Source organism: the organism of the source record quoted next, unplaced genomic scaffold (genome assembly GCF_019419815.1).
Source record: "Pyrus x bretschneideri cultivar Hongxiangsu unplaced genomic scaffold, Pyrus_bretschneideri_v1 Contig14, whole genome shotgun sequence".
In the NCBI taxonomy this organism is placed as follows: Eukaryota; Viridiplantae; Streptophyta; class Magnoliopsida; order Rosales; family Rosaceae; genus Pyrus; species Pyrus x bretschneideri.
Genome location: NW_025999435.1, coordinates 1248351 through 1265153, shown reverse-complemented (window position 1 = coordinate 1265153; position 16803 = coordinate 1248351). Strand labels below are relative to the sequence as shown.

The following is a 16803-nucleotide window of genomic DNA, read 5'->3' as shown; positions in this document are numbered from 1 at the left end:
GAACGGATGATGCACAGGTAGATATAAGAAAACATTGAGAGAGAAATAAAATAATAACATGCACAAAAAAGAAAAAAGAAAACTAATAAAAAAGATTTGAAAATTTTGAATTTTAATGATAAGGACAAAATAAAGGGTAAAATGAATAGTACCAGGATTGACTTTTTAATGTAAAAATATGATTTTCGTCAAAATAAACGTGGATTTTTCATTAAAACTTTAAAAAGAAAACCCACTTTCAGAGAGAGAGAGAAGTTGCAATAGTTGAGAGAGTTAATGAGAAAAGCAATTATATATATAATAAACAAAACAATCACCAATTGTTTTACCCCGTGGATAAACACATTGGTTTTTGGACAAAAAATGATAAACAAATAGACTGCAGGACAAAACAAATTATTATAGCTGTCAGGAGTTAAATCCAGCCACATAGTTTGTGGCGCAAAAAAGGACAAAAATTATAAAAATAATTGTTCTAGGGAAAAAATGATTAAAAAATGTGCTTGGGTTTTGAAAAGCAAAGAACCGCAGATGATGGAGAACGGCACCGGAAAGCAGAAGGGGCAAAATGGCCAACTCACTGCACAATTCCAGAAAAGGGTAAAAAATTGCTCAGCAGCGAGGAACAAAATTGGGTGGGGCACCGTTAATGAACAATACCCATCTGCTGTGTATAGAATATTAACTTTCAGGTTCTAACTTTGATTGTTTGATGTTTGTTCGTAATTATGGTATGCTGGCCTATTTTAATGTCAATCAAACTCATAATTTATGCTAATTTTTAATTGTCTCACGAAACTAACAAGTTACTACAGAAGAACCAAAACAACACAATAATTTTATTTGTATTGTGACAATGAAATGCATAAATGTCAGAGGAAAAAATTAGAAGACATCCGAAGTTCGAATATTTTGCCAAACTTCTTATCTATATATAAAGCCAATACTAAAGGTGAATAGTGTTTTTGCTATCACCAAGCTTCAACAAAACAATTGGACAAAAATGCCCCCAAGACAAAAAACTTTCAAAACATCTCAAAATAATGCATCAAATAAGGCAGTGGTATTTTTTTCATTTTAATAGTGCTTTTTTAATAGTTAATTTTTTTGCTTTTTTTTTTTTTAATTAGTACCTTCCAATATGCTAGCAATAATATGATTCAATTTCTCTATTTTTAAACACGTTCAAAGCATTTTAAGAGGCATATAATACATGTTATAAAAAAAAGTATTTCGCATGCTAATAATAATGTGATTAAATTAGTTGTCAAATGATTGTTTATTTATTTATTAACAAACGATATTATCTACACTAAAGGGAAGGGGGTGGGCTTAACCTTAGAATAGGCTAGCAATAATGTGATTCAATCAGTTGTTCATTCAATTTGTTTTTTACTATGGTTAAACACGTTCAAAATATCTTAAGAGGCATGTAATGCCGGTTATAAAAAAAAAGGTCTTTCGGACACGGATAATAATGTGATTAAATTAATTGTCAAATGATTTTTTTTTTTAAACAAACGATATTATCTACACTACATGGAATGAGGTGGGCTTAGCCTCATAATGGGCTAGCAATAATGTAATTCAATCAATTGTTCACTAAATATTATTTTCTCTATTCTTATTGTAAATTCTATAGAGACCGATTTTATTATGTGAATTCAGCTATTTTAATTGATTTATGAGGGGTTTCTTTTAGCATGATCTAAGATTATTCATTTACTTAAAATATTTGACTTTCCCCTTGTCAATTTACACATATACATACATTTAAAACGTGTAAATTGTGCGTAATATGCTGTGATTAAAAAAATACATTCTCGTGCGTGCATGAAGGCTAGTTCAAGTGAAAGTGAGTGAGCATCGAATAGTGGGAAATAATTAAACTTGGTGGGTGGACTGTTTTCACTTTTGAAAGGAAAATCATAACCAAACATCTTTTTTGAGTTTTTCTATTCGTACACATTTTTGTTTAAACATGTCTGTTATTTTCTTTTGATTTATGCTTTTTATTTGACTTATTCAATATGATTGTGATACATAAAGATAGAAATAAAGATAAGTGTTTAGTGTTGAATAAAGTAAAATCATCGCACACAAAATAAATCACAACTTATATCAAATTGTTCATGTTTCTAATTGCATTGAGGTTTTTTTGTATAAAAATATGGGATGTGCTATCCACATACCATATTTTACTTCTCATACACCCTTTGATAATTTCTGTCCGTTGATTTTCTTCAATTTATCTGATCCGACGACCGAAAATTAAAAAGATGTGTGAGAAGTAAAATAAGATGTGTGGATATCACATTCGAAAAATATAAACACTGTTGATAACATGCTTGACTAAAGTCAAAATAGGGTACTATCAATGCAATTAATATGGTACACTATAGCCCACACCTTATCGATTACTTGAATAAATATTTTGTGGTTATCATCTCCCATGTTAAAATTTTTTAACCATGAAATTATGTTCATACAGATACAAGTTCCTCTATAAATGTTGAAGTCACTTGCTCTTGTGTCGCACCATACATGAGATCTAAGTTCTCAAGTTTTCATATACACTTTCAATTTCAGTCCTAATGGCATTTCATCTCGCACTCTTCTTCTCTCTTCTCAAAGTAAGCCTTCAGATTTGAGTTTTTACAATAAATCAGTGATTTTAATACTCATATTTTACTGTGCGTCTAGAAAAAATTATACAATATTCGATTTAAAGCGCAAATGTATACATATACATACATATATATATATATATATGTCACTCTTGTCTACATGTATATGGAACAGTTTGTTGCTACGTTGGTTTAATTATCCCTGCTTTAACTAATTAAATTTAGTTCACATTGTTCTGATCTCATTCGTACGTACTAATTAATCACTAGAGTGAAAATGTTGCAGATGGCAGTGGTGGTGGCACTGGCAAGCCAAGATGCTCATCCACCATTACCTCATGAACTCTACTGGAACTCGGTCTTGCCAAACACACAAATGCCAAAAGCTATCAGTCAACTACTCCAACCTGGTTTGTATTAACGACATAATTTTAGAGAGCTTTTCTTCTATCTACCATAATATCGATGATAGGATTTCATGTTAAAAGTTGTTTGATCTTTTGGCAAATATAATTTTGAAGGAGGGGCTGGAGTATGCCGCCACTAGGTACAGAAAAACCGAACTAAATACCAGGCCGAAAATTGCTCTGGTTGTTCACCAAAAAAAAGTTGGTCTGGTTTTGCTAAAGTTACCGGAAAAATCGATATCAACCAACTAATTACAGAAGTTCTTACTGAAATACATCAAAATATTTACCCAAAGGACTCACTAATACGTACTAACTAAAAGTTCATTTGAAATTACTTTTAAATGATTGAAAGTTTTTTTTTATGAAAATGTTTTTGGAACCAATTTTTAATAAAACGATAATGCCAGTGAGATTAAATGTATAGACTAAATTTTATAAAGAAAATGACATGTAAGTTAATAGTTAGATTATTATTTAAGTGTTGATTAACGTTCTTATTTCTTATTGGTAACACATAATTTAGTTTGCAAATTTGGTCTACAAATTTGATCTCTCTAACTTTACCTTTAATAAAAATGCAAGTAATCCTAGTAAAAGCACTTGAAGTGTTTTCTAAAAAAAAAAAAACACAAGCATCATTAGTTGTTTTTGGAATCTACAACCGTTTCTTTAAAAACACTTTTAGTCTTTTTAAAAGCAATTCCAAACGAGTATAAACAGCCAATATTACAAATGTTTATAGGGAATAATAATTGGTACTTCAAAATTTTCATTTTATACTTTAAACTTTCTATATTTAAAAAATATATATATTTATAAAAAATGTCGAATGAATTTTTGAAATCTTAATAGCAATTCACTATTTATATGCATTTACTATATTTAAATACATAGGGAGCTTTCACATCAAAAGACGCGTGTCAACATGTGGTCATAAGCCAGGTCGTTTATTCTTGGTCTTTCATATGATATAAAGATCGAAGTTTTAACGAAAAACTCACGGTAGTATTCACTTTAACGAAAAATTATATTTTTACACTAAAAAATCAAATCTGATACTATTCATTTTACCATTTATTTTGTCCTTATCGTTAAAACTCAAAATTTTCAAATCCTTTTCATTAGTTTTCCTTTTAAAGATTTATCCATATAAAAATAATCAGTCAAATCGGAAACTATATTGTAAACAAAATGGAATAAAGCAAGACGAACAAAATGTTTCCAGCAAACATGGAAGTAGTCAACAACAAGAATCAAATGGATAAAAGGAAAATTATTGAAAATGTTTTGAAAATTTTGAGTTTTAATCAAAATGATAAAAATGTATTATAAGTTAATAGTATCAGGAATAATTTTTTAAGTAAAAATGTCATTTTCTTTAAAAATGAACAGTACCAGAAATGTTTCGTTATAACTCCCATAAGTAAATGATATCCGATCTGCCATTTGTATATATGAAGAATTCTTTACTCGGGATTTGAAACAAATCATAACTCGAGTGGTCGAGCAACCAATTTGATCCCTTACAACCAATCTTAAGAACCACCGCATATATATTGCAACACAAATTCTTAGAGGCAATACATGTGCAAGAATCAACGTGATCAATCAATGGTTGAAATTTATATCTGTTCCTCCCAGTTTCTTCATTTTGATTAAATCATTTGACATGATCGATTATTTAGAGTGTTGAATTAATCACTCTTAAAATAATTTAATGCGGGCATTAAACTATTGTGAATATCACTCTCATTTTTTACGTTGTTGCTAAACTAATTCGCAGACTTCATGATTAAAGAAGATATGAGAATCCCTGTCGAACTAGGGAAGGGCACTGGTTTCGACCTCATTGCAGGAGAAGAAAACCCTAGACCTGCTGGAGGCACAAATGTCGATCTTGTTGGGAAAGACGGGACGAAACCTGCATATGTTGGAGTAGCTCAAGAAGGAAACGTATTTTCTTACCCTGGTCATCATGCACATGACACTCATGGAGGCACAAATGTCGATCTTGTTGGAAAAGATGGGACGAAACCTGCATATGTTGGAGTTGCTCAAGAAGGAAACGTATTTTCTTACCTTGGTCATCATGCACATGACACTCATGGAGGCACAAATGTCGATCTTGTTGGAAAAGACGGGACGAAACCTGCATATGTTGGAGTAGCACAAGAAGGAAACGTATTTTCTTACCCTGGTCATCATGCACATGACACTCATGGAGGCACAAATGTCGATCTTGTTGGAAAAGATGGGACGAAACCTGCATATGTTGGAGTTGCACAAGATGGAAACGCATTTTTTTACCCTGGTCATCATGCACATGCCACTCATGGAGGCACAAATGTCGATCTTGTTGGAAAAGATGGGACGAAACCTGCATATGTTGGAGTTGCTCAAGAAGGAAACGCATTTTTTTACCCTGGTCATCATGCACATGCCACTAATGGAGGCACAAATGTCGATCTTGTTGGAAAAGATGGGACGAAACCTGCATATGTTGGAGTTGCACAAGATGGAAACGCATTTTTTTACCCTGGTCATCATGCACATGCCACTCATGGAGGCACAAATGTCGATCTTGTTGGAAAAGATGGGACGAAACCTGCATATGTTGGAGTTGCTCAAGAAGGAAACGCATTTTTTTACCCTGGTCATCATGCACATGCCACTAATGGAGGCACAAATGTCGATCTTGTTGGAAAAGATGGGACGAAACCTGCATATGTTGGAGTTGCACAAGATGGAAACGCATTTTTTTACCCTGGTCATCATGCACATGCCACTCATGGAGGCACAAATGTCGATCTTGTTGGAAAAGATGGGACGAAACCTGCATATGTTGGAGTTGCTCAAGAAGGAAACGCATTTTTTTACCCTGGTCATCATGCACATGCCACTAATGGAGGCACAAATGTCGATCTTGTTGGAAAAGATGGGACGAAACCTGCATATGTTGGAGTTGCACAAGATGGAAACGCATTTTTTTACCCTGGTCATCATGCACATGCCACTCATGAGAATCAACTCCATAAAGATGACAACCCACAGGCAACTCTATTCTTCTTGGAGAAGGACATGCGTCCTGGGACAACAATGAACTTGAACTTCACTAGAAATTCGAATACGGCGAATTTCCTACCGCGCAAAACAGCAGAGTTGATCCCCTTCTCGTCGAACGAATTACCTGAAATTTTCAACCAATTTTCAGTGAAATCAGAATCTGTGGAAGCCAGTATAATTAAGCAAACTATTGAAGAGTGCGAAGCTGCAGGCATAAGAGGAGAGGAAAAATATTGTGCCACCTCGTTAGAATCAATGATTGATTTCACCACTTCAAAGCTCGGAAGAAACGTTCAGGCATTCTCGACGGCGGTGTTGGAGAAAGGAGGAACCATGTCCATAATTTCTGTGAAGAAGCTTGCAGGTGACAAAGCCGTTGTGTGCCATAAGCAGAATTATCCGTACGCAGTGTTTTACTGCCATGCAACAAAACCTACAAGAGCTTACGTGGTGCCCCTGAGAAGTTCTGATGGGGTGAAGGCTAAAGCAGTAGCAATCTGCCATGTGGACACATCGGAATGGGACCCACAGCATTTGGCCTTCCAAGTGCTCAAGGTTAAGCCCGGAACCATTCCCATCTGCCACTTCCTTCCTAGTGATCATGTTGTTTGGGTTCCAACCCCCAAATCTACATTAGTAGTTGAACCCATCAGTTCTACTTGATTATCCCCATCTAAGAAACCTTTAATTTGGAGGTAATTGGTCGTCTAAATAAAGAGGATCTCTATTCGATTCTCGATTTCTGCTTCTTTGTTTGTTAGTTGTGATTGTGTTTGTCTTTTGCTTTTATTTTGTCTATTCCACGAAGAGTTTTCATTGTGGAATGAAGGGTGTAAGCTTGATATCTATATTGTGATTATTAATTTGTAATATATAGCTTTGTGAGACCTAAAGAGCGTTGGTAATGCTGCATTAGTTACTGATAATGGGTAACAATGAACTTCGAATGTTTGATAAAAAAATATCACGTTTGATAAACCTATATATGTGGTACTTTGCCTCGAGCAATTTCCACATCAATGAATTGTTTTTCACTTTCAAGGATAACTCAATAGTTAGCGAGGGCTCTAGTCTAAGCTAGTTCCCCTAGTCTCATTTATCTTTGTTACGCGTCTTTAACTCAGTAGCCTAAGTCATCGAGCGAGCATCACTCGTCATATGATGAGTACCATCAGTATCCGGATACCATGTTGGATAAGAGGAGAAGCAATATGCATGCCAGCAAAAGCACAAGAAGTATCGTCATCTGACCGAGTAGATTGAGGACACAATGCACCAATATGGTTGCAGGCCCAACACAGAGGCCCACGGTTGACAGGGGCTGGTTCAAGAATACCATGGCGTTGTTGCTGCACAGCACGACGCTGACCATATCGCCTACTACCACCATGCTGATTGGAACGTCCACCACCATTATTGCGAGGAGCCTGATTGTAACCAGAAGCACCATTGTGTCGAGAAGACTGATCATCACGTCCATTAGACGAACCACCAACAGAATTACGGGTAGAATAGAAAGCAAAAGGAGACGAAGCAGCAGCCTGATACATAGTGTGCTTGGATTCAAAGACCAGGAGACGAGTACGCAAATCATTAAACGACAGCAAAGGTGGAAGGTTGGTCAGTGCCACTCAGGCCCCAAACCGTTAAGCATATACATCGCCAGATCTTCATTCTGAACAGGTTGACCAATGGAAGCCAACTGATCTGCCAAATGCTTGGTCAGACCCTTGTATTTCGAAATCGTTTTATTCCCTTTCTGAAGAGAAAGCAACTGAAACCCATTATGGGTAGAATTGGCAAGGGATTGTTGAGAAAAATTTCTGACGAAGATGCTCTCAAATCTCACGAGAAGTAGAAATCCCAACAATAAAAGAAAGAACGATATCAGTAAGAGTAACACGCAACATGCTCACAAGTGTCTGATCAGTTTGGTACCACACAAGGTAGTCGGGATTAGGAGTCGTAGTGACCACAAGAGGAACCACTATAGAAACAACATTATACTCAACAAAAGCAGCATGAGAGGCAGCAGGCGCAGTGCTGGTGATAGGAGGAGGAGGACATAGATGAGTTCTATAGACAAAACGGCAAAAGTTTTGGCCAATCAGAAAAGGCTTAACCCAACTTTCCCAAGGGAGATAGTTGTTTCAGAAAGTTTAACATAAACCAGGTAGAGATATTGGGATTGGAGACGTAGAATATGAAGTTGCGGAAGTAGAGGTGGTGGTGGCATAGGCGGTGAAGGTTGTGGTGGCGGGTGGTGGCAATGAAGTATCTGGTGGTGCTGGTGCTAGTGACAGCCATGGTGGAGAGAGGTGGTGGTAGTGGCAGAGACTCTGGCGGCAACGACAATTGTGGATGGGATGCTGGTTTTGATGACCATGGTGACATACCTGATCACTTTCTTTCTCAAAACTCTAACTTTGTTCTATACCTATGTTGTGTTCTCTATTTTTGTGGGTTGTGTTCATGGGAAAGTGAAACACATGAAACATCAATTTGACGTTTTATAGACCATAGGTTAAATATTGTAATTTTTATTTTTCATTTTTGGAGTTTCTCCTTTAAAAGAAACCTACCAAATGCATTTAACACATTTTGGTATTTGTAAAATGAAATTTCAGTGCAAATGTTACCAAACAAGCCTTAATCCTAGAAGATTTGAAAAAACAAAATGATAAATACTTGTTTGGTAAAAATATATGAAAATAGTAATATCGGTAAAAATTTAGTGGATATGGTGATGGTGGTGGCAATGGTAATGGTGGCAAGAGTGTTGGCGACGGCCATTCTAGTGGCAAGGGAGAGCTAGTGACAATGTTGGTGAGAGTGGTGGTGATGCCAATGATGAAGGTGGCGGGAGAATGATTGATTTTATCTATTTTTTGGGATTGTATATAATATTGAGAAACACCAAAAACATCAATTTCACTATTTTTTAAAAACATAGGTTACTGGTTTTTGTGTCCATCTCTTGTGGTTTTCATTTTTTAAATTTATTTCATTTTTAAAGATGGTAACAAATGCATTTTATACTTGTTTCTGTATTTGAAAAATGAAAATTATTTTCAAAGTCGTGATCTTACTAAAGTAGGGTTCTCGACCATCTGCAACCTTATGTTGTTAACATAATATTTTTTAACGTTTGACACGAGAATTGACGTTAAAAAGTTAGGTGACAAATAGTCCATACAGAGTCAAACCTTAAAGTCCCTATAACACAATATTTCTCAATAATTTATTATCAAACTCTGTATTTACATGAGTTGTTTTCCGCTTACAAGTCAAGAATACACTTATCAAAAAACGGTTTTTTTCAACACAAAGTTGGCGGTCCATATGAGGGAGGGCCCCTAATTTCAGTAACCAAATTATTAGCCAAGACTTTAGCCTCCTTTTTCATTTTTTTATCCATTGAAGGTATGGTCGAGAATCAGTAACACGTGGAAAATAAAATACATGGCTGCCGCCGGACTATATTTACAGGTTTGGTGAAGTGCGCATCCCACTACCATCTTCTCATAAGCAATTTTAAAAGATAAATATTACATGACCCCCTACAAAGTTGTTCAAAGCGTGAAGAAAATATAACCCAAGCACAAAATGCAGAGGCCTAACAGAGTGTTCCTTCTGCTAATCATCGGCCTTTGCTACCTCACCTGCACAACTGCCTCGGGAACGAGCCCTTCGTCCACATCGTGCAACGGTTCGATAGCGGAGTGCGACAACGAAAGCGAGCTGCTGATGGAGTCGGAGATAAGTCGTAGGTTTCTTCAGACGAAGAAGTACATATCGCCTGGGGCTTTGAAGCCAGACCAACCAGTTTGCAAAGGCGGCGGTAGAGGTGAAGCGTATAGTAAAACAGGAGGCTGTCTTCCTCCTCCGTCTCACCCTTATAAAAGAGGTTGTTCTAAGTATTATCGTTGTAGGTCGGACTCGTGATCACGGAGGACATGAGCAAGTTCGAATTTTTATTTGGTTTTGATACATAGGGGCGATCTACTGGCGTCACCTTTTTTTACAAAACTTTTGACATACGTTTTTAATGAGGCCGGCTTTGTAATATATTTCTACGATCCGAATCATCTATCTATTAAGTCTTTCCTCAAAGGTATGTCTACCAAAATAACTCAAACATCACACCATGACCATTCAGGGTTTAGGATTTCTTTGTAGAACCTGTACTAGTTTATTTTCTTCGCTATGGTTTTAGATTTGTCTAATCTTATCTTTGCAACGGCAGTGGTAGATGTGAAGCGTGTAGTAAAACAGGAGGCTGTCTTCCTCCTCCGTCTCAGCCTTATCAAAGAGGTTGTTCTAAGTATTATCGTTGTAGGTCGGACTCGTGATCACGGAGGACATGAGCAAGTTCGAACCGTCTTTTGACATGCGCTTTTTATGGGGCTAGCTTTGTAGTATATTTGAACGATTCGAACCGTCCATCTTTTAAGTCTTTCCTCAGAAGTATGCCTACCAAAATAACTCAAATCTCAAACCTTATGATATTAAGGGTTTAGAGTTTCTTTGTAGAACCGTACTAGTCTATTTTCTTCACTATGGTTTTAGATTTGTCCAATATTTTGTGAAGATGATCTATGAATGATGTTTTAAAAGATAAACGGTTCAGATCGTTAAAATACATTACGGAGTAAACCCTGCAAAAAATGTGTCAAAAATTGTAAAAAAAATTGGTGCCATAGATCCCCCCTATCTATATAGGTACAACACTTCTATCTGAAGCTATTTCCCTTGAGTTTTCAATGATTCTTCTTGTTTTTGCTTCAAGTGTTCAATAAACTCATCCCATAGTTTAAAGAATAAAGCTTCATATCGATGTAGCACACTCCTCGTAGATAAGGGTTATAGGCATCACTTCGAAATTGTCATCATGCATTTCTTTACTATGATATACTAGATAAGATTGCATGATAACTTTTCAAAATAAAAATCCTTTTACCCACCATCTATATTAGGAAATTTAAGCATGTCGAGGAATTCTAAAATGGCGACAATCCATGATAGTGGTGGCAAGGTTGGTGGCGTCAGTGATGTTAATGGCGGCCATAGTGGTGGGACTGTTGATAGTGGTGGTGACTGCATACAATAACTCACATGACGTCCGATGAAATTCTTCCGGGCAACATAGGGTAAGGTACAACTGTTTGGTCAACATGAATTCGACGCCTACTTAAACGAAAGCTTCCATACCTCTCGGACATTAGAAGAACCATCTGCAACTTCAGCAACCAAGCTAGAAGCCAACACCCCTGCAGAAAGGAATTCCAAGAAAATGTGTTTAAATTTCTTACTGAAGCATAAGTAAATACTAAACATAACTTCATAACAGTCGATAACACCATTGTCGCAACTTTGAGGCCTCTGAAACACATATTCATAGAACAAACATATTCTGCAACTTGTTCTTATCGCATTTCGCACAATCCCATCAACCCAAGGAATAGGGTAGGCAAGAAATAAGAAACAAAAACTTCTACTGTGATATAATTCCTCAGTAATTTTATAAAAATAATTAAAACTAGCTCACCATCTTTCTCGACCACAGATAGGAACCTCCGAGTTCCCCCGCCTACTCCAAAATAATGCTTCTTTGCGGCCATGTAGACTACTCCATGAGAAGGAGTTAAGCACTGTAAAATAAACATTATTACACTTAAAGCCGCTCCAAGTTCGCAGTCCAAAATCATAAATAATGACAGATCAATAAGAGAATACCTTTTTTATGAGTTCATATAGATGTGGGAGGGTAGAAATTGAGTAAACTGTCTCCGCCATTAAAATAATATCATACTGAGCATCTAAACTTTGCTCTGAACTAACATTAAGATCCCTCTCGTCGTTTTGTGCGTAAGGAAGAAGTTTATGCATTTCACGCCAGTCACCAGCAAAAAAACCAATTTCGGCCCCCACATTAGACTTTGTCACTTGCACTGATGGGGGTTGGAAGTTTGGAATATTTGAATTTACATTGGGAATGGTGAGGCACCGCAGGACCTCCGCATTGAAGTCCTGGAAATGAATGGCAGCTGCACCCTGATGGGCGATAATGAAGAATATTAAGAAATCTAATCTACAACACTAAATTGAGAAGCTTATGAAACACAATTTCACCTCAAGGCTGGCAAAGATACCGGGAAGTCCATGGCCACAACCAAGCTGAAAAACATGACAGGAAACAGGGTGAGGCATAGTAAGAAATGGGAGAAGGAGATACATGGCGGTGGCCTCAACTTCTATGACAACCAGGAAATCAGTCAGCATAGATAATCACCTGTAGTAGTGCTTAATGATTTTCTTTGTTGGTTAATGATCAACGATAGCAGTTTAATTTATTCCATGTCAAGGGGCACCAGTGAACACTTAATTCCATGATTGTGCAGATGTGAAGCGATGTACTTATTGTCGCAAGTAAGACTCCAAGAAAAAAATAACTTCAATCTATTTCTAGAGAGTGTAAACTCAGGGTTACTATTCTAATTAAACCCTTGGTTAGTTAAAGTATTGCAACAAAAGTGCAGTTCATTAGGAATTGTGTTGAAATTCTCCACTTCCAAGCTATTATATTAGAGCCTAAAAATTTGAACTAGCCATCTAGAAAGTTGAAGAGTTTCCCTGCATGATGTATGAACATGAGATTAATGGAATTAACACTTAGTGGGGAAACCCACAAGCTGAACAAAGCGAGCAGGATGCAACCAGAAACAAAACTAGTTTCTGCTTGTAAGGATATAATACATTTCAAGGTAAAGAAGCTAGTATGTCTCATTTCACAAAAGCACCATTATGAACTGATTACTAATACAAGTTACACTCGAGAATTAGACTACCAGGCAGGAATCATATGAACTAAACTAGCAGGTGAAATGTTAGGATCTGAAATGTTAACAGGTGAAGGAATTGTGAGACAGTATGCATTCACCTGAAAATATTAGGATGCCCACCTCTAAAACGCGTTTACCGGCAAATGATAAATGTCCATTTTGAACTTCAGAGCGTAGAGCTTTAACTAGATCAAGAGAACCTTCCCACAGCTTTAATCCCCCTACAACCCGCCAAAACCAAATACATAACATCACAAATAAGAATACAATAAAAGACACAATTTTTAAAAAAGAATACAATAAGCTCAATTAAACATCATTTTAATTATTGAATGACTACTAACAAAACAAATGAAGATGGAAGAAATGTACAACCTTCATATTTCCCAGGAACTAAATCGGAGTTGGATAGCGTGAAAACGTCTTGAGTACTAACCCGGCCCTGCAATCAAATCACGCACGACCACTAAGTTACACTCAAATCAAACTTAACTTCAGAAACTACCAATTTATACTAAAATCAGCTTCTTCTTTTTTTGGAGAAAAGATTGAAGGGTAAATTGCTCCATTTTCTGAGAAACCAAACAGAAACAGAAAGAAAATGGAAAAAAAAAAGTGACCTTGAGCAAAGTAAGTCCGCCCAACTCCACCGGCTCCACGGTGTACTTCACAGACGAAGAAACCTATTCCACATTAAATCAATCATTTGTGTGTTTAAAACTACAAATTACACTAATTAATTCTTAATCAAAATAAATTAATAAGCAGTAATTAACTAATTAACACCTCGGAGGGAAACACTTGGACGGAAGGAGGTGGCGGAGGAAGAGGGGGCTCTGATTGTTCAAGAAACCCCGACCGTGGCGATGAAAACAGCCGAAACGGTTCGAAACTTGGTTTCTGAGAAACGCGGAAATGAAGATTCAGCAAAAGATTGAGATTTCGTAATTGGGGAATCAGTATAAGGGAAGGAATAGGCTAATAGGGCAGAAGAGAAACTCACCTCAGACTCCATTGCTGCCTGCTCTCTGCTCCTCTGAGCTTTTGGAGGGTTTTGGGTTTTTGTATGTCTTGGCTACAAGGTTTTTGGGTTTTCTTATTTTATCAATGTAATGCAAGCCCAGGCCCAAATTACAAGTTTTCCCTTCATCTGATTTTGCATTAATATTTTGGCATTATCATAAGAGTACTTATAACTTCTTTGTAGCTCAGTCATTTGATATTACGGTCTAAAATTATTTTTATTCTCTAAGATTGTGGACTGTCTTAGCGAAGCGTCGGCTAATCTTCTTTCAAAATTTGATATTTTTATTTTTTTAAATAGATACTTATAAAGCATTTATCCTATGCTCCAAATATTTTTTTATATATTCCTCATAAGAATTTTTTTTTTTTTAAATATAGAAGATTGCACATTGAGATTTTTCTAGTGCTAACAACAAATTTTTTTTTTATTCGAGCAATAATTTAATCTAAACTACAAGAGAGACTTTGATTTTGAGTTTAGAAGAAAGTGTACAGTGCTCTAAACAAATTAGCTATGCTCAAATTTGTTTTGATGATTTGACCACTATCTTAGTGTTGACATGAATCAAAAGTAACTTCACAAGTCCATAATGAATGGTATGGTGAAACAAAAGTTTCTTAAGCTAAGGGGCCGTTTAATAACCAATTCATTTTCATTTTTTGTTTTCACTCTTTTGAAAATTGAAAACTATTTTTTTTTTTTTTGTCAAACGATAGATTTTGTTAGATTAGTCACCGACGGGATTTGAACCCATGCTATCATGCAATGCCTCGACATCTTTCCACCACTGTAGTAAAGGCCACATTCTTGAGTTTTCAAATTTTGGTCTTGATTTTCAGTTTTCATTTTTTTTTTTAAGCTGAAAATTAAAAGTAGTTACTAAATAACATTATTTCAGTTTGTAAAAATTGAAAAGTAAAAACTAAAAATTAAAAACGAAATAATTAGCAAACAGTTCCTGATATGTCATTTCGCAGTCCAAAAATACGTATTGATTCGGTCCATATGTATTGGAAATTTTGTGGAATACGAAACCTCGATCAAAGGCGTAATCTGGGTTAGCCTAAATCTCAAACTTCGCCATTCAAGGCGTTAGTGGGTCCCAACTCAAAGTGTCGGCACACATAAACAATAGAAACCTGTAAAACTTCACTCTTCTTTCCAAACAAATCATCTACAGCGAGATAGGACTTGTGCATTGACGCAGTGGACCTAGTGGGGCTCGGTAAAATATAATTTCAAAGAAAATCTCATGGCCTCGAGATAGAACAAAAAGCGTCACGCGTTCAACAATTTCACGTCAAATCAAAAGGGAATTGTACCGCTGAAAACCCTCTACACAATAATCTAATTTCTCATAAATTGGTGTAATTCAAAATATCAATTTGATCGGATGATTCAATGCTAAAGAATAAATTACGAGACTTTTTTAAAATTAAAATCTAAAGATCTCGGATTTAAAACTCGTTGCTGGTGTGAAAGCCTGAATTTTGGTCAGAATAAGGCTAAAATGCCTCTGTAAGTATTTCTGGTCATTGGAAGTGATGAATAATCGTGACTTGTCATCAGTTGTCTTCTTTTTTTGAAAAAAAAAAAAAAATCAACTTGCAAAACAAAACAAAAAAAATACTAATTTGAATGGATATATATAGATGCGCTCTCTCTCGTATTTAGATAGCTTTTTTTTTTTTTAGTTTGATGACATGATCATTTACCTGGAATGAGAAAAGTGATGAGTTAGAAAAACTAGAAACAAGAGCGAGAATGAAGGTGCATGAGATCAAGCAAAGAAGATTTTTTATTTTTTTTATTTTTTATGAGAGAAAACAAAACAAATAGAAAATAATTACATGGACTTTGCCTTTGCCAAATTTGCCTTTTGCTTTTGCCTTTTTTGGGTTCTTTATTATTTTGTTGGCTAAAAGAGAAAGGGTCTCACTAGTGCACCACTCCATAAGCACGTAATGAATATTTTGCAATGCGTATTGTTTTTTTAGTGTAATGAATGAATGATATCATTTGAATTTGGGAGTTTTAATGAAAATTTTACGGTACTGTTCAGTTTAACGAAAAATCAAATTTTTACACTAAAAAGTCAATCTTGGTACTATTCACTTTACCTTTTATTTTATCTTTATCATTGAAACTCAAAATTTTCAAACCTTTTTCATTAGTTTTCCTTTTGAATTTTGACCCCGTGACTTAAAATAATCCCATAATTCATCCTCATCTTCAGCTACTACTCAGTATCGGTGTCACACGTTTTACGTGCAACGTCCGCGCACTTCAAAACCCCCGACAAACTAACCGAGGTCCCTCCCTCGGTAATACCCTTATTGCACATCTCCAACACCAAAATCATGGATCTTTTAACAATGCCAAGTGGTTCAGTTAAAATGCAGTAAAATTTCTAGTCAACTTTGCTTTCTGGCTTTGGATTCAAGACATGAGCTTACAAAAATATAGATGATTTCTTGGTTGAAAGCTTTAAAATGGCGCGTGTCGTCCGAAAGTGGTCAAGGTGGGCTACGGTGCCTTTAGCCTTTTTGAGCCCCAATGGGGATTAGTCTACTCTTCACGGTGTGAGATGCCTCGGCTTCAGCTAAAAAAAATCATGATGTTGTACCATATTCCAAGTATTTTGTACTCCACAACTTCATATAGAATTTTCATCAAAATAAAAAGCAATTTTTCATTTTTTTTTCTTCGATAGTTTGGAATTACTACGTAGTTCGGGAAATGAATAGTAAATATTAACTCTAAGAATTTGAACAGTTGACTCTAAGAAATCAAAAAGTGAAGATTATTTTAAAGTAAGATTACTTAATAAGCTG

At 35.8% G+C, this 16803-nt stretch overlaps 3 protein-coding genes across 3 annotated transcripts; 2 read left to right on the top strand and 1 right to left on the bottom strand.

The window, feature by feature from the left end:
• The first annotated feature begins 2472 nt into the window (after nucleotides 1-2472).
• Nucleotides 2473-6987, top strand: LOC103962567 (BURP domain protein RD22). The gene is made up of 3 exons (XM_009375287.3): nucleotides 2473-2633; nucleotides 2914-3037; nucleotides 4821-6987. The coding sequence occupies exons 1-3, from the start codon at nucleotides 2595-2597 to the stop codon at nucleotides 6761-6763; spliced, it is 2106 nt and encodes a 701-aa protein (XP_009373562.2). The 5' UTR covers nucleotides 2473-2594; the 3' UTR covers nucleotides 6764-6987.
• Nucleotides 6988-9706: 2719 nt separating this feature from the next.
• LOC125475190 (protein RALF-like 32) lies at nucleotides 9707-10213 on the top strand. The gene has a single exon (XM_048579610.1). It carries the CDS (start codon nucleotides 9707-9709, stop codon nucleotides 10043-10045), a length of 339 nt encoding a protein of 112 aa, XP_048435567.1. The 3' UTR covers nucleotides 10046-10213.
• A 639-nt stretch (nucleotides 10214-10852) lies between these two features.
• On the bottom strand, nucleotides 10853-14100 carry LOC103962566 (histidine protein methyltransferase 1 homolog). Its single transcript, XM_009375286.3, has 9 exons — nucleotides 13946-14100; nucleotides 13729-13842; nucleotides 13563-13625; nucleotides 13318-13384; nucleotides 13063-13163; nucleotides 12233-12277; nucleotides 11837-12154; nucleotides 11649-11751; nucleotides 10853-11370 (listed from the first exon to the last, which is right to left on the bottom strand). The coding sequence occupies exons 1-9, from the start codon at nucleotides 13955-13957 to the stop codon at nucleotides 11288-11290; spliced, it is 906 nt and encodes a 301-aa protein (XP_009373561.2). The 5' UTR covers nucleotides 13958-14100; the 3' UTR covers nucleotides 10853-11287.
• Nucleotides 14101-16803: the final 2703 nt, after the last annotated feature.